The sequence below is a fragment of the Schistocerca piceifrons genome, unplaced genomic scaffold (assembly GCF_021461385.2).
Source record: "Schistocerca piceifrons isolate TAMUIC-IGC-003096 unplaced genomic scaffold, iqSchPice1.1 HiC_scaffold_1806, whole genome shotgun sequence".
In the NCBI taxonomy this organism is placed as follows: Eukaryota; Metazoa; Arthropoda; class Insecta; order Orthoptera; family Acrididae; genus Schistocerca; species Schistocerca piceifrons.
Genome location: NW_025727686.1, coordinates 408,933 through 427,289, shown reverse-complemented (window position 1 = coordinate 427,289; position 18,357 = coordinate 408,933). Strand labels below are relative to the sequence as shown.

Sequence of the window (18,357 nt, the reverse complement as noted above, 5' to 3'; positions counted from 1 at the left end):
CATCGACAATAAGAACGTCCAAGGGATACAGCCGACCTGTAGTGAAGCATCGGTAACTAAAACTGGTCTCACAGAAAAGGCTCAAATCATAGAGTGTAAGAAGAGTCAGTCCTTTTCTTCTTAAGTCGGCATCGTTCTTTTGTATTTCATTCCGATGCAATTTCTGTGTTTCATCGTCAATACGAAGGTCCAAGTGTTACAGTTAACCTGAAGTGAAGCATCGGAATCTAAACTGGTCTCACAGGAAAGGTTCAAAACATAGTCAGTAAGAAGAGTCAGTCTTCTTGTACTTCACTGGGCATTGTGCCTTTTGTATTTAATTCCCATGCAATTTCTGTGTTTCATCTTCAATAAGAACGTCCAAGGGATACAATAAACTTGAAGTGAAGCATCTTAATCTAAAACTGGTCTCACAGGAAAGATTCAAAACACTGACACTAAGGAGAGACAGTCTTCTTGTACTTAAGTCGCCATTGTACCTTTTGTATTTAATTCCGATGTAATTTCTGTAGTTCATCGTCAATAAGAACGTCCAAGGGATACAGTAGACATGAAGTGAAGCATCGATATCTAAAACTGGTCTCGCGGGAAAGGTTCAAAACATAGACACTAGGAGAGTCAGTTTTCTTGTACTTAAGTCGCCATTGTGCCTTTTGTATGTAATTCCGATGCAATTTCTGTGCTTCATCGTCAATACGAAGGTCCAAGGGTTACAATATACCTGAAGTGAAGCATCGGAATCTAATACTGGTCTCACAGGAAAGGTTCAAAACATAGACAGTAAGAAGAGTCAGTCCTCTTGTACTTCAAATCGCATTGTGCCATTTGTATTTAATTCCGATGCAATTTCTGTGTTTCATCGTCAATAAGAAGGTCCAAGGGATACAGTAAACCTGAAGTGAAGCATCGATATCTAAAACTGGTCTCACAGGAAAGGCTCAAATCATGGAATGTAAGAAGAGTCAGTCCTCTTGTACGTAAGTCGGCGTCGATCTTTTGTATTTAATTCCGATGCAATTTCTGTGATTCATCGTCAATAAGAAGGTCCAAGTGATACAGCAAACCTGAGGTGAAGCATCGGAATCTAAAACTGGTCTCACAGGAAAGGCTCAAATCATAGAATGTAAGAAGAGTCAGTCTTCTTGTACGTAACTCGGCGTCGATCTTTTTTATTTAATTCCGATGCAATTTCTGTGTTTTGTCGTCAATAAGAAGGTCCAAGTGATACAGTAAACCTGAAGTGAAGCATCGGAATCTAAACTGGTCTCACAGGAAAGGTTCAAAACATAGACAGTAAGAAGAGTCAGTCTTCCTGTACTTCCCTCGGCATTGTGCCTTTTGTATTTAATTCCCATGCAATTTCTGTGTTTCATCGTCAATAAGAACGTCCAAGGAATAAAGTAAACCTGAAGTGAAGCATCTTAATCTAAAACTGGTTTCACAGGAAAGGTTCAAAACATTGACACTAAGAAGAGTCAGTCTTCTTGTACTTAAGTCGCCATTGTACCATTTGTATGTAATTCCGATGCAATTTCTGTGCTTCATCGTCAATACGAAGGTCCAAGGGGTACAATAAACCTGAAGTGAAGCATCGGAATCTGAAACTGGTCTCACAGGAAAGGTTCAAATCATAGACAGTAAGAGAAGTCAGTCTTCTTGTATATCAATCGGCTCTGTGCCTTTTGTATCTAATTCCGTGCAATTTCTGTGTTTCATCGTCATTAAGAACGTCCAAGGGATACAATAAACCTGAAGTGAAGCATCTTAATCTAAAACTGGTCTCACAGGAAGGGTTCAAAACATAGACAGTAAGAAGAGTCAGTCTTCTTGTACTTGACTCGGCATTGTGCCTTTTGTATTTAATTCCGATGTAATTTCTGCGTTTCATCGACAATAAGAACGTCCAAGGGATACAGTAGACCTAAAGTGAAGCATTGATGTCTAAAACTGGTCTCACAGGAAAAGCTCAAATCATAGAACGTAAGAAGAGTCAATCCTCTTGCACTTAAGACGGCATTGCGCCTGTTTTCTTTAATTCAGATGCAATTTCTGTGTTTCGTCGTCAAACAGATTGTCCAAGCGATACAGTAAACCTGAAATGAAGCATCGGAATCTAAAACAGGTCTCACAGGAAAGCCTCAGATCTTATCCAGTAAGAGAAGTCAGTCTTCTTGTATATCAATCGGCTTTGTGCTTTTTGTATTTAATTCCGATGCAATTTCTGTGTTTCATCGTCAATGAGAAGGTCCAAGGATAACAGTAAACCTGAAGTTAAGCATCGAAATCTAAAACTGGTCTCACAGGAAAGGCTCAAATCATAGAACGTCAGAAGATTCAGTCCTATTGTACTTCAAATCGCATTGTGCCATTTGTATTTAATTCCGATGCAATTTCTCTGTTACATCGTCAATAAGAAGGTCCAAGGGATACAATATACCTGAAGTAAAGCATCGGAATCTAAACTAGTCTTACAGGAAATGTTTAAAACATAGACAGTAAGAAGAGTTAGTCTTCTTGTACTTCACTCAGCATTGTGCCTTTTGTATTTAATTCCGATGCAATTTCTGTGTTTCATCGTCAATATAAGCGTCCAAGGGATACAATAAACCTGAAGTGGAGCATCTTAATCTAAAACTGGTCTCACAGGAAAGGTTCAAAACATAGACAGCAAGAAGAGTCAGTCTCTTTGTACTTAAGTCGGCATCGTGGCTTTTGTATTTAATTCCGTGCAATATCTGTGTTTCATCGTCAATAAGAAGGCCCAAGGTATACAATAAACCTGAAGTGAAGCATCGGAATCTAAACTGGTCTCACAGGAAAGGTTCAAAACATAGTCAGTAAGAAGAGTCAGTCTTCTTGTACTTCACTCGGCATTGTGCCTTTTGTATTTAATTCCCATGCAATTTCTGTGTTTCATCTTCAATAAGAACGTCCAAGGGATACAATAAACTTGAAGTGAAGCATCTTAATCTAAAACTGGTCTCACTGGAAAGATTCAAAACACTGACACTAAGAAGAGTCAGTCTTCTTGTACTTAAGTCGCCATTGTACCTTTTGTATTTAATTCCGATGCAATTTCTGTAGTTCATCGTCAATAAGAACGTCCAAGGGATACAGTAGACATGAAGTGAAGCATCGATATCTAAAACTGGTCTCACAGGAAAGGTTCAAAACATAGACACTAAGAGAGTCAGTTTTCTTGTACTTAAGTCGCCATTGTGCCTTTTGTATGTAATTCCGATGCAATTTCTGTGCTTCATCGTCAATACGAAGGTCCAAGGGTTACAATATACCTGAAGTAAAGCATCGGAATCTAATACTGGTCTCACAGGAAAGGTTCAAAACATAGACAGTAAGAAGAGTCAGTCCTCTTGCACTTCAAGTCGCATTGTGCCATTTGTATTTAATTCCGATGCAATTTCTGTGTTTCATCGTCAATAAGAAGGTCCAAGGGATACAGAAAACCTGAAGTGAAGCATCGATATCTAAAACTGGTCTCACAGGCAACGCTCAAATCATAGAATGTAAGAAGAGTCAGTCCTCTTGTACGTAAGTCGGCGTCGATCTTTTGTATTTAATTCCGATGCAATTTCTGTGTTTCATCGTCAATATAAGCGTCCAAGGGATACAATAAACTTGAAGTGAAGCATCTTAATCTAAAACTGGTCTCACTGGAAAGATTCAAAACACTGACACTAAGAAGAGTCAGTCTTCTTGTACTTAAGTCGCCATTGTACCTTTTGTATGTAAGTCCGATGCAATTTCTGTGCTTCATCGTCAATACGAAGATCCAAGGGATACAATAAATCTGAAGTGAAGCATCGGAATCTGAAACTGGTCTCACAGGAAAGGCTCAAAACATATACAGTAAGCACAGTCAGTCTTCTTGTACTTAAGTCGGCATCGTTCCATTTGTATTTAATTCCGATGCAATTTCTTTCTTTCATCGTCAATAAGAACGTCCAAGGGACACAATAAACCTGAAGTGAACCATCTAAATCTAAAACTGGTCTCACAGGAAAGGTTCAAAACATAGACAGTAAGAAGAGTCAGTTACTTCTACTTGACTCGGCATTGTGCCTTTTGTATTTAATTCCGATGCAATTTCTGCGTTTCATCGACAACAAGAACGTCCAAGGGATACAGTAGACCTAAAGTGAAACATTGATATCTAAAACTGGTCTCACAGGAAAAGCTCAAATCATAGAACGTAAGAAGAGTCAGTCCTCGTGCACTTAAGACGGCATTGCGCCTGTTTTCTTTAATTCAGATGCAATTTCTGTGTGTCATCGTCAAAGAGAAGGTCCAAGCGATACAGTAAACCTGAAGTGAAGCATCGGAATCTAAAACTGGTCTCACAGGAAAGGCTCAAATCTTATACAGTAAGAGAAGTCAGTCTTCTTGTATATCAATCGGCTTTGTGCCTTTTGTATTAATTCCGATGCTATTTCTATGTTTCATCGTCAGTAAAAAGGTCCATGGGATACAGTAAATCTTTAGTGCAGCATCGATATCTAAAACTGGTCCCACTGGAAAGGCTCAAATCATAGAATGTAAGAAGAGTCAGTCCTCTTGTACTTAAGTCGTCATCGCTCCTTTTGTATTTAATTCCAATGCAATTTCTGTGTTTCATCGTCAATAAGAAGGTCCAAGTGATGCAGAAAACCTGAAGTGAAGCATCGGAATCTAAACTGGTCTCACAGGAGAGGTTCAAAACATTGACACTAAGAAGAGTCAGTCCTCTTGTACTTAAGTCGCCATTGTGACTTTTGTATGTAATTCCGATGCAACTTCTGTGCTTCATCGTCAATACGAAGGTCCAAGGGATACAATAAACCTGAAGTGAAGCATCAGAATCTGAAACTGGTCTCACAGGAAAGGTTCAAATCATAGACAGTAAGAGAAGTCAGTCTTCTTGTACATCAATCGGCTTTGTGCTTTTTGTATTTAATTCCGATGCAATTTCTGTGTTTCATCGTCAATGAGAAGGTCCAAGGATAACAGTAAACCTGAAGTTAAGCATCGAAATCTAAAACTGGTCTCACAGGAAAGGCTCAAATCATAGAACGTAAGAAGATTCAGTCCTCTTGTACTTAAGTCGGCATTGTGCCTTTTGTATTTAATTCCGATGCAATTTCTGTAGTTCATTGTCAAAGAGATGGTCCAAGCGATACAGTAAACCTGAAGTGAAGCATCGGAATCTAAAACTGGTCTCACAGGAGAGGCTCAAATCTTATACAGTAAAATGAGCCAGTCTTCTTGTACTTCAATCGGCAATGTGCCTTTATATTTAATTCCGTGCAATTTCTGTGTTTCATCGTCAATAAGAAGTTCCAAGGGATACAATAAACATGAAGTGAAGCATCGGAATCTAAACTAGAATTACAGGAAAGGTTCAAAACATAGACAGTAAGAAGAGTTAGTCTTCTTGTACTTCACTCAGCATTGTGCCTTTTGTATTTAATTCCGATGCAATTTCTGTGTTTCATCCTCAATATAAGCATCCAAGGGATACAATAAACCTGAAGTGGAGCATCTTAATCTAAAACTGGTCTCACAGGAAAGGTTCAAAACATAGACAGTAAGAAGAGTCAGTCTCTTTGTTCTTAAGTCGGCATTGTGGCTTTTGTGTTTAATTCCGATGCAATTTCTGTGTTTCCACGTCAATAAGAACGTCCAAGGGATACAGTAGAGCTGAAGTGAACATCGATATCTAAAACTGGTCTCACAGGAAAGGTTCAAAACATAGACACTAAGAGAAGTCAGTTTTCTTGTACTTAAGTCGCCATTGTGACTTTTGTATGTAATTCCGATGCAACTTCTGTGCTTTGTCGTCAACACGAAGGTCCAAGAAATACAGTAAACCTGAAGTGAAGCATCGGAATCTAAAACTTGTCTCACAGGAAAGGCTCAAATCATAGAATGTAAGAAGAGTCAGTCCTCTTGTACTTGAGTTGGAATTTTGCCTTTTGTATTTCATTCCGAAGCAATTTCTGTGTTTTATCGTCATAAAGAAGATCCAAGGGATACAGCAAACATGAAGTGACGCGTCGATATCTAAAACTGGTCTCACACGAAGGGCTCAAATCATAGATTGTAAGATGAGTCAGTACTCTTGTACTTAAGTCAGGAACGTTCTTTTGTATTTCATTCCGATGCAATTTCTGTGTTTCATCGTCAATACGAAGGTCCAAGTGTTACAGTTAACCTGAAGTGAAGCATCGGAATCTAAACTTTTCTCACAGGAAGGGTTCAATACATAGACAGTAAGAACAGTCAGTCTTCTTGTACTTCAATCCGCACTGTGCCTTTTGTATATAATTCCGATGCAATTTCTGTGTTTCGTCGTCAATAAGAAGGTCCAAGTGATAGAATAAGCCTGAAGTGAAGTATCGGAATCTAAACTGGTCTCACAGGAAAGGTTCAAAACATACACAGTAAGAAGAGTCAGTCTTCTTGTATTTCAATCGGAATTGTGCCTGTTGTATTTAATTCCGATGCAATTTCTGTGTTTCATCGTCAGTAAAAAGGTCCAAGGCATACAGTAAACATTAAGTGGAGCATCGGAATCTAAAACTGGACTCACAGGAAAGGTTCAAAACATATACAGTTAGAGGAGTCACTTTCTTGTAATTAAGTCGGCATTGAGAGTTTTGTATTTAATTCCGATGCAATTTCTGTGTTTCTTCGTCAATAAGAACGTCCAAGGGATACAGTAGAGCTGAAGTGAAGCATCGATATCTAAAACTGGTCTCACAGGAAAGGTTCAAAACATAGACACTAAGAGAAGTCAGTTTTCCTGTACTTAAGTCCCCATTGTGCCTTTCGTATTTAATTCCGATGCAATTTCTGTGTTTCGTCATCAATGAGATGGTCCAAGCGTTACAGTAAACCTGAAGTGAAGCATCGGAATCTAAAACTGGTCTCACAGGAAAGGTGAAAACATAGATAGTAAAAAGAGTCAGTCTTCTTGTACTTAAGACGGCGTTGTGCCAATTGTATTAATACCGATGCAATTTCTGTGTTTCATTGCCAATAAGAAGCTCAAAGGAATACAGTATACCTGAAGTGAAGCATCGATATCTAAAACTGGTCTCACAGGAAAGGTTCAAATCATAGATTGTAAGATGAGTCAGTCCTCTTGTACTTAAGTCGGGAACGTTCCTTTGTATTTAATTCCGATGCAATTTCTGTGTTTCATCGTCATAAAGAAGATCCAAGGGATACAGCAAACATGAAGTGACGCATCGATATCTAAAACTGGTCTCACACGAAAGGCTCAAATCATAGATTGTAAGATGAGTCAGTCCTCTTGTACTTAAGTCGGGAACGTTCCTTTGTATTTCATTCCGATGCAATTTCTGTGTTTCATCGTCAATACGAAGGTCCAAGTGTTACGGTTAACCTGAAGTGAAGCATCGGAATCTAAACTGGTCTCACAGGAAAGGTTCAATACATAGACATTAAGAACAGTCAGTCTTCTTGTACTTCAATCGGCATTGTGCCGTTTGTTTTTAATTCCGATGCAATTTCTGTGTTTCGTCGTCAATAAGAAGGTCCAAGTGATAGATTAAACCTGAAGTGAAGCATCGGAATCTAAACTGACTCACAGGAAAGGTTCAAAGCATAGAGAGTAAGAAGAGTCAGTCTTCTTGTACTTCAATCGGCATTGTGCCTGTTGTATTTGGTTCCGATGCAATTTCTGTGTTTCAACGTCAATACGAACGTCCAAGGGATACTATAAACCTGAAGTGAAGCATCTTAATCTAAAACTGGTCTCACAGGAAAGGTTCAAATCATAGACAGTAAGAAGAGTCAGTCTTCTTGTACTTCAATCGGCATTGTGCCTTTTGTATTTAATTCCGATGCAATTTCTGTGCTTCTTCGTCAATACGAAGTTCCAAGGGATACAATAAACCTGAAGTGAAGCATCGGAATCTGAAACTGGTCTCACAGGAAAGGTTCAAAACATAGACAGTGAGAGGAGTGTGTATTCTCGTACTTAAGTCGCCATTGTGCCTTTTGTATTTAATTCCGATGCAATTTCTGTAGTTCATCGTCAATAAGAACGTCCAAGGGATACAGTAGACATGAAGTGAAGCATCGATATCTAAAACCGGTCTCACAGGAAAGGTTCAAAACATAGACACTGAGGAAAGTCAGTTTTCTTGTACTTAAGTCGCCATTGTGCCTTTTGTATGTAATTCCGATGCAATTTCTGTGCTTCATCGTCAACACGAAGGTCCAAGGGTTACAATATACCTGAAGTGAAGCATCGGAATCTAAAACTGGTCTCACAGGAAAGGTTCAAAACATAGACAGTAAGAAGAGTCAGTCCTCATGTACTTCAATTCGCATTATGCCATTTGTATTTAATTCCGATGCAATTTCTCTGTTTCATCGTCAATAAGAAGGTCCAAGGGATAGAGTAAACCTGAAGTGAAGCATCGATATCTAAAACTGGTCTCACAGGACAGGCTCAAATCATAGAATGTAAGAAGAGTCAGTAATCTTGTACTTCAGTCGGCGTCGATCTTTTGTATTTAATTCCGATGCAATTTCAGTGTTTTATCGTCAATAAGATGGTCCAAGTGAAACAGTAAACCAGAAGTGAAGCATCGGAATCTAAACTGGTCTCACAGGAAAGGTTCCAAACATAGAGTCTAAGAAGAGTCAGTATTCTTGTACTTAAGTCGCCATTGTGCCTTTTGTATTTAATTCCGAAGCAATTTTTGTGTTTCATCGTCAATAAGAAGGTCCAAGGGATACAGCAAACCTGAAGTGAAGCATCGGAATCTAAACTGGTCTCACAGGAAAGGTTCAAGTCATAGACACATTGAAGATTCAGTCCTCTCGTACTTAAGTCGTCATTGTCCCTTTTGTATTTAATTCCGATGCAATTTCTGTGCTTCATCGTCAATACGAGGGTCCATGGGATACAATAATCCTGAAGTGAAGCATCGGAATCTAAAACTGGTCTCACAGGAAAGGTTCAAAACATAGACAGTAAGAAGAGTCAGTCTCTATGTACTTAAGTCGGCATTGTGGCTTTTGTATTTAATTCAGGTGCAATTTCTGTGGTTCATTGACAATAAGAACGTCCAAGGGATACAGTAGACCTGTTGTGAAGCATCGATATCTAAAACTGGTCTCACAGGAAAGGCTCAAATCATCGAATCTAAGAAGGGTCAGACCTCTTGTACTTAAGTCGGCATCGTTCTTTTGTATTTTATTCCGATGCAATTTCTGTGTTTCATCGTCAATACGAAGGTCCAAGTGTTACAGTTAACCTGAAGTGAGGCATCGAAATCTAAACTGGTCTCACAGGAAAGGTTCAAAACAGAGACAGTAAGAAGAGTCAGTCTTCTTGTACTTCACTCGGTATTGTGCCTTTTGTATTTAATTCCCATGCAATTTCTGTGTTTCATCGTCAATAAGAACGTCCAAGGGATACAATAAACTTGAAGTGAAGCATCTTAATCAAAAACTGGTCTCACAGGAAGGGTTCAAAACATAGACAGTAAGAAGAGTCAGTCATCCTTTACTTTACTCGGCATTGTGCGTTTTGTATTTAATTCCGATGCAATTTCTGCGTTTCATCGACAATAAGAACGTCCAAGGGATACAGTGGACCTAAAGTGAAGCATCGATATCTAAAACTGGTCTCACAGTAAAGGTTCAAAACATAGACTGTAAGAAGAGTCAGTCTTCTTGTAGTTCAATCGGCATTTGCCTTTTGTATTTAATTGCGATGCAATTTCTGTGTTTAATCGTCAGTAAAAAGGTCCAAGGGATACAGTAAACCTTAAGTGAAGCATCGATATCTAAAACTGGTCTCACTGGAAAGGCTCAAATCATAGAATGTTAGAAGAGTCAGTCCTCTTGTACTTAAGTCGGCATCGCTCCTTTTGTATTTAATTCCAATGCCATTTCAGTGTTTCATCGTCAATAAGGAGGTCCAAGTGATACAGTAAACCTGAAGTGAAGCATCGGAATCTAAACTGGTCTCACAGGAAAGGTTCAATACATTGACACTAAGAAGAGTCAGTCTTTTTGCACTTAAGTCGCCATTGTGCCTTTTGTATGTGATTCCGATGCAATTTCTGTGCTCCATCGTCAATACGAAGGTCCAAGGGATACAATACACCTGAAGTGAAGCATCGGAATCTGAAACTGGTCTCACAGGAAAGGTTCAAATCATAGACAGTAAGTGAAGTCACTCTTCTTGAATATCAATCGGCTTTGTGCCTTTTGTATTTAATTCCGATGCTATTTCTGTGTTTCATCGTCAATAAGAAGGTCCAAGGAATACAGTAAACCTGAAGTTAAGCGTCGATTTCTAAAACTGGTCTCACAGGAAAGGATCAAATCATAGAACGTAAGAAGAGTCAGTCCTCTTGTACTTAAGTCGGCTTTGTGAATTTTGTATTTAATTCCGATGCAATTTCTGTATTTCATCGACAAAGAGAAGGTCCAAGCGATACAGTAAACTTGAAGTGAAGCATCGGAATCTATAACTGGTCTCACAGGAAAGGCTCAAATCTTATACAGTAAGATGAGCCAGTCTTCTTGTACTTAAGTCGGCAATGTGCCTTTTGTATTTATTTCCGTGCAGTTTCTGTGTTTCATCGTCAATAAGAAGGTCCAAGGGATACAATAAACCTGAAGTGAAACATTGGATTCTAAACTGGTCTTACAGGAAAGGTTCAAAACGTAGTCAGTAAGAAGGGTCAGTCTTCTTGTACTTCAATCGGCATTGTGACTTTTGTACTTAATTCACATGCAATTTCTGTGTTTCATCGTCAGTAAAAAGGTGTAAGGGATACAGTAAACCTTAAGTGAAGCATCGATATCTCAAACAGGTCTCACTGGAAAGGCTCAAATCATAGAATGTAAGATGAGTCAGTCCAATTGTATTTAAGACGGCATCGTTCCTTTTGTATATAATTCCGATGCAATTTCTGTGTTTAATCGTCAGTAAGACGGTCCAAGGGATACAGAGAACCTGATGTGAAGCATCGGAATCTGAAAATGGTCTAACAAGAAAGGTTCCAAACATACAGAGTAAGAAGAGTCAGCCTTCTTGTATTTCAATCGGCATTGTGCCTGTTGTATTTAATTCCGATGCAGTTTCTGTGTTTCAACGTCAATAAGAACGTCCAAGGGATACAATAAACCTGAAGTGAAGCATCGGAATCTAAACTGGTCTCACAGGAAAGGTTCAATACATTGACACTAAGAAGAGTCAGTCTTTTTGCACTTAAGTCGCCATTGTGCCTTTTGTATGTGATTCCGATGCAATTTCTGTGCTTCATCGTCAATAAGAAGGTCCAAGTGATAGAATAAACCTGAAGTGAAGCATCGGAATCTAAACTGGTCTCACAGGAAAGGTTCAAAACATAGACAGTAAGAAGAGTCTGTCTTCTTGTATTTCAATCGGCATTGTGCCTGTTGTATTTAATTCCGATGCAGTTTCTGTGTTTCAACGTCAATAAGAACGTCCAAGGGATACTATAAACCTGAAGTGAACCATCAGAATCTAAACTGGTCTCACAGGAAAGGTTCAAAACATTGACACTAAGAAGAGTCAGTCTTCTTGTACTTAAGTCGCCAGTGTGACTTTTGTATGTAATTCCGATGCAATTTCTGTGCTTCATCGTCAGTAAAAAGGTCCAAGGCATACGGTAAACATTAAGTGGAGCATCGGAATCTAAAACTGGACTCACAGGTAAGGTTCAAAACATAGACAGTAAGAAGAGTCAGTCTTCTTGTACTTCAATCGGCATTGTGCCTTTTGTATTTAATTACGATGCAATTTCTGTGCTTCATCGTCAATACAAAGGTCCAAGGGATACAATAAAGCTGAAGTGAAGCATCGGAATCTGAAACTGGTCTCACAGGAAAGGTTCAAAACATATACAGTTAGAGGAGTCAGTCTTCTTGTAATTAAGTCGGCATTGAGAATTTTGTATTTAATTCCGATGCAATTTCTGTGTTTCTTCGTCAATAGAAACGTCCAAGGGATACAGTAGAGCTGATGTGTAGCATCGATATCTAAAACTGGTCTCACAGGAAAGGTTCAAAACATAGACACTAAGAGAAGTCAGTTTTCTTGTACTTAAGTCGATATTGTGCCTTTTTTATTTAATTCCGAAGCAATTTCTGTGTTTCATCGTCAATAAGATGGTCCAAGCGTTACAGTAAACCTGAAGTGAGGCATCGGAATCTAAAACTGGTCTCACAGGAAACGAGAAAACATAGATAGTAAGAAGGGTCAGTCTTCTTGTACTTAAGACGGCATTGTGCCAATTGTATTTAATTCCGATGCAATTTCTGTGGTTCATTGCCAATAAGAAGCTCAAAGGGATACAGTATACATGAAGTGAAGCATCGGAATCTAAAACCGGTCTCACAGGAAAGGTTCAAATCATAGAATGTAAGAAGGGTCAGTTCTCTTGTCCTTATGTCGGCAGTGTGCCTTTTTTATTTATTTCCCATGCAATTTCTGTGTTTCATAGTCAATAAGAAGGTCCAAGGGATACAGTAGACCTGACGTGATGCATCGGAATCCAAAACTGGTCTCACAGGAAAGGTTCAAAACATGGACAGTAAGAGGTGTCAGTCTACTTGCACTTAAGTCGGCATTTTGCCTGTTGTATTAAATTCCGATCAATTTTTGTGTTTCATCGTTAATATGAAGGAGCAAGGGATACAGTAAGCCCGAAGTGAAGCATCGGAATCTAAAACTTGTCTCACAGGAAAGGCTCAAATCATGGAATGTAAGAAGAGTCAGTCCTTTTGTACTTGAGTCGGAATTTTGCCTTTTGTATTTCATTCCGAAGCAATTTCTGTATTTCATCGTCATAAAAAAGATCCAAGGGATACAGCAAACATGAAGTGATGCATCGATATCTAAAACTGGTCTCACACGAAAGGCTCAAATCATAGATTGTAAGATGAGTCAGTCCTCTTGTACTTAAATCGGGAACGTTCCTTTGTATTTCATTCCGATGCAATTTCTGTGTTTCATCGTCAATACGAAGGTCCAAGTGTTACAGTTGACCTGAAGTGAAGCATCGGAATCTAAACTGGTCTCACAGGAAAGGTTCGAGTCATAGACACACAGAAGATTCAGTCCTCTCGTACTGAAGTCGTCATTGTGCCTTTTGTATTTAATTCCGATGCAATTTCTGTGCTTCATCGTCAATACGAGGGTCCATGGGATACAATAAACCTGAAGTGAAGCATCGCAATCTAAAACTGGTCTCACAGGAAAGGTTCAGATCATAGACACTAAGAAGAATCAGTATTCTTGTACTTAAGTCGCCATTGTGCCTTTTGTATTTAATTCCGATGCAATTTCTGTGCTTCATCGTCAATGCGACGGTCCAAGGGATACAGTAAACCTGAAGTAAAGCATCGGAATCTAAAACTTGTCTCACAGGAAAGGTTCAAAGCATAGATAGTAAGAACAGTCAGTCTTCTTGTACTTAAGTCGGCATTGTGCCTTTCGTATTTAATTCCGATGCAATTTCTGTGTTTAATCATCAATAAGAATGTCCAAGAGATACAATAAACCCGAAGTGAAGCATCGGAATCTAAAACTTGTCTCACAGGAAAGGCTCAAATCATAGAAAGTAAGAAGAGTCAGTCCTCTTGTACTTGAGTCGGAATTTTGCATTTTGTATTTCATTCCGAAGCAATTTCTGTGTTTCATCGTCATAAAGAAGATCCAAGGGATACAGCAAACATGAAGTGACGCATCGATATCTAAAACTTGTCTCACACGAAAGGCTCAAATCATAGATTGTAAGATGAGTCAGTCCTCTTGTACTTAAGTCGGGAACGTTCTTTGGATTTCATTCCGATGCAATTTCTGTGTTTCATCGTCAATACGAAGGTCCAAGTGTTACAGTTAACCTGAAGTGAAGTATCGGAATCTAAACTGGTCTCACAGGAAAGGTTCAATACATAGACAGTAAGAACAGTCAGTCTTCTTGTACTTCAATCGGCATTGTGCCTTTTGTATTTAATTCTGATGCAATTTCTGTGTTTCGTCGTCAACGAGATGGTCCAAGTGATAGATTAGACCTGAAGTGAAGCATCGGAATCTAAACTGGTCTCACAGGAAATGTTCAAAACATAGACAGTAAGAAGAGTCAGTCTTCTTGTACTTCAATCGGCATTGTGCCTGTTGTATTTGGTTCTGATGCAATTTCTGTGTTTTAACGTCAATAAGAACGTCCAAGGGGTACTATAAACCTGAAGTGAAGCATCTTAAACTAAAACTGGTCTCACAGGAATGTCACAAATCATAGAATGTAAGAAGTGTGAGTTCTCTTGTACTTAAGTCGGCATTGTGCCATTTTGTATATAATTCCGATGCAATTTCTGTGTCTCATTGTGATTAAGAAGGTCCAAGGAATACAGTAATTCTGAAGTGATGCATCGGAATCTAAATCTGGTCTCACAGGAAAGGTTCAAAACATAGACAGTAAGAAGAGTCATTCTTCTTGTACTCAATCGGCATTGTGCCTCTTGTCTTTAATTCCGAAGCAATTTCTGTGTTTCATCGTCAATAAGAGGGTCCAAAGGATACAGAAAACTGAAGTGTAGCAACGATACCTAAACTGGCCTCACAGGAAATGTTCAAAACATAGACAGTAAGAAGAGTCAGTGTTCTTGTACTTAGGTCGGCATTGTGCCTTTTGTATTTCATTCCGATGCAATTTCTGTGTTTCATCGTCAATAAGAAGGTCCAAGGGATACAGTCAACCTGAAGTGAAGCATCGGAATCTAAAATTGGTTTCTCTGGAATGGTTCGAAACATAGACAGTAAGAAGAGTCAGTCTTCTTGTGCTTAAGTCGGCATTGTGCCTTTTGTATTTAATTACGATGCAATTTCTGTGTTTCATCGTCAATAAGAAGGTCCAAGTGATACAGTAAACCTGAAGTGAAGCATCGGAATCTAAACTGGTCTCTCGGGAAAGGTTCAAAACATAGACACTGAGAATAGTCAGTCTTCTTGTACTTAAGTCGGCATTGTGTCTTTTGTATTTAATTCCGATGCAATTTGTGTGCTTCATCGTCAATATGAAGGTCCGAGGTATACAGAAAGCCTGAAGTGAAGCATCGATATCTAAAACTGTCTCACAGGAAAGGCTTAAATCATGAAACGTAAGCAGAGTCAGTCCTCATGTACTTAAGTCGTCATTGTGCCTTTTGTATTTAATTCATATGCAATTTCTGTGTTTCATCGTCAATAAGATGGTCCAAGCGATACAGAAAACCTGAAGTGAAGCATCGGAATCTAAAACTGGTCTCCCAGGAAAGGTTTAAAACATAGACAGTAAAAAGAGTCTGTCTTCTTGTACTTAAGTTGGCATTGTGCATTTTGTATTTAATTCCGATGCAATTTCTATGTTTCATCGTCAATAAGAAGGTCAAAGGGATACAGTAAACCTGAAGGGAAGCAACGGAATCGAAAATTGGTCTCACAGGAAAGGTTCGAAAGATAGACAGTAAGAAGAGTCAGTCATCATATACTTAAGTCTGCATTGTGCAATTAGTATTTAATTCCGATGCAATATCTGTGTTTCATCGTCAATAAGAAGGTCCAAGGGGTACAGTAAATCTGAAGTGAATCATCAGAATCAAATACTAGTCTCACAGGAAAGGTTCTGAACATGGACAGTAAGAATAATCAGTCTTCTTGTACTTAAGTCGGCATTGGGCTTTTGTATTTAATTCCCATGCAATTTCTGTGTTTCATCGTCAATAAGAAGATCCAAGGGATACAGTAAACCTGAAGTGAGGCATCGCAATCTAAAACTGGTCTTACAGCAAAGTCTCAAAACTAAGACTTGATGGGCAAATAAAAATTGCAGCGTTGTAATGCGATCACCCTGCTGTGAGAAAACAAAGATTAACTACACTTTGGAAATAAAATGCTACGTTCTTATATGAACTTGAACAAACAATCTTTAAAACACTTTAAAGCATCAGTACATACCAGTAGAATAACAACTTGTCCTCTTCCCCTTCCCCCCCCCCCCCCCCCACAATGTGGTTATCATGCTGCTGGTGGTGTGTCATTCCCATCAAAAGCCCACTTGATGGGCAAATAAAAATTGCAGCCATGTAATGCGATCACCCTGCTGTGAGAAAACACAGATTTACTACACCTTGGAAAGAAAATGCTACGTTCTTATAGCAACTAGAACAAACTATCTTTAAAACACTATAAAGTCTGATTACATACCAGTACAATAACAACTTGTTCTCATCCACTTACAACCCCCCCCCCCCTTTCGTCGACATCAAGCCGCTGGGGGTGTGTCATTTACATCAAAACCTCAGTTGATGGGCAAATAAAAATTGCAGCCTTGTAATGCGATCACACTGCTGTGAGAAAACAAAGATTTACTACAAATTGGAATTATAATGCTACGTTCTTATATGAACATGAATGAACTATCTTTAAAACAATATAAAGCCTGAGTACATACCAGTAGAATAACAGCTTGTCCTCTTCCACTTGCCCCCCCCCCCATCCTCCCACCCTCGCGTGGACATCATGCTGCTGTTGGTGTGTCATTTCCACCAAAAGCCCAGTTGATGGGCAAATACTATATGCGGCCTTGTAATGTGATCACCCTGCTGTGAGAAAACAATGATTTACTACACCTAGGAAATAAAATGCTACGTTCCTATATGAACTCGAACGAACAATCTTTAAAACACTATAAAGCCTGAGTACATGCCAGTAGACTAACAAATTGCCTCCTTCCACTTCCAGCCCCCTCCCCCCCCCCACACTCTCGTGGACATCAAACTGATGGTGGGGTGCCATTTCCATCAAAAGCCCACTTGATGGGCAAATAAAAATTGCAGCCTTGTATTGCGATCACACTGCTGTGAGAAAACAAATATTTACTACACCTTGGAATTATAATGCTACATTCTTATATGAACTTGAACAAACAATCTTTAAAACACTATAAAGCCTTAGTACATACCAGTAGAATAACAACTTGACCTCTTCCACTTCCCCCCCCCCCCCCCACACGTGGTTATCATGCTTCTGGTGGTGTGTCATTTCCACCAAAAGCACACTTGATGGGCAAATAAAAATTGCAGTCTTGTAATGCGACCACCCTGCTGTGAGAAAACTAAGATTAACTACACCTTGGAAATAATATGATACGTTCTTATATGAACTTGAACGAACAATTTTTGAAACACTGTAAAGCTTGAGTACATACCAGTAGAATAACAATTTGTCCTCCTCAACTTCAACCGCCCCCCCCCCACCCACCTCGTGGAAATCTAACAGCTGGTGGTGTGTCATTTCCACCAAAAGCACACTTGATGGGCAAATAAAAATTTCAGCCTTGTAATGCGTTCACCCTGCTATGAGAAAACTAAGATTAACTACACCTTGGAAATAATATGATACGTTCTTATATGAACTTGAATGAACAAAATTTAAACAACTATAGACCTGAGTAAATACCGAGAGGATAACAACTTGTTCCCTTCCACATCCCCCATTCCCCCTCTCGTGGACATCTTGCTGCTGGCGGTGTGTCATTTCCACCAAAAGCCCACTTGATGGGCAAATAAAAATTGCAGCCTTGTACTGTGATCACCCTGCAGCGAGAAAACAAAGATTTGCTACACTTTGGAAATAAAATGCTACGTTCTTATACGAACTTTTACGAACTATCTTTAAAACACTATAAAGCCTGAGTACATACCAGTAGAATAACAGCTTGTCCTCTTCCACTTGCCGCACTCCTCCCCCCCTCGCGTGGACATCAAGCTGCTGGTGGTGTGTCATTTCCACCAAAACCCAAGTTGATGGGCAAATACAATATGCGGCATTGTAATGTCATCACCCTGCTGTGAGAAAACAAAGATTTACTACATCTAGGAAATAAAACGCTACGTTCCTATATGTTCTTGAACGAACAATAGTTATAACATAATAAAGCCTGAGTACATACCAGTAGACTAACAAATTCTCTTCTTCCAGATCCGGCCCTCTCCCCCCCACCCCCCTCTCGTGGACATCAAGCTGATAGTGGTGTGTCATTTCCACCAAAAGCCCAGTTGATGGGCAAATAAAAATTGCAGCCTTGTAATGCAATCACCGTGCTGTGAGAAAACAAAGATTTACTACACCTAGGAAATAAAATGCTACGTTCTTATATGAACTTGAACGAAATGTCTCTAAAACACTATAAAGACTGAGTACATACCAGTAGAATAATAGCTTGTCCGCTTCCACTTGCCCCCCCCCCCCCCACTCCCCCCCTCGCTTCGACATCAAACTGCTGGTGGAGTGTCACTTCC

The 18,357-nt window shown here is 39.3% G+C and overlaps 1 protein-coding gene across 1 annotated transcript in view; it reads right to left on the bottom strand.

Annotated features, from left to right (window-relative positions):
* The window catches only part of LOC124740719 (piggyBac transposable element-derived protein 4-like), a 105,396-nt gene extending 87,803 nt beyond the window's left edge, over positions 1–17,593 (bottom strand). The window contains exon 1 of the mRNA XM_047248629.1: positions 17,409–17,593. Coding sequence (XP_047104585.1) covers positions 17,409–17,593 — 185 coding nt within the window. The remainder of the gene's footprint in view (positions 1–17,408) is intronic.
* Between the last annotated feature and the right edge of the window lie 764 nt (positions 17,594–18,357).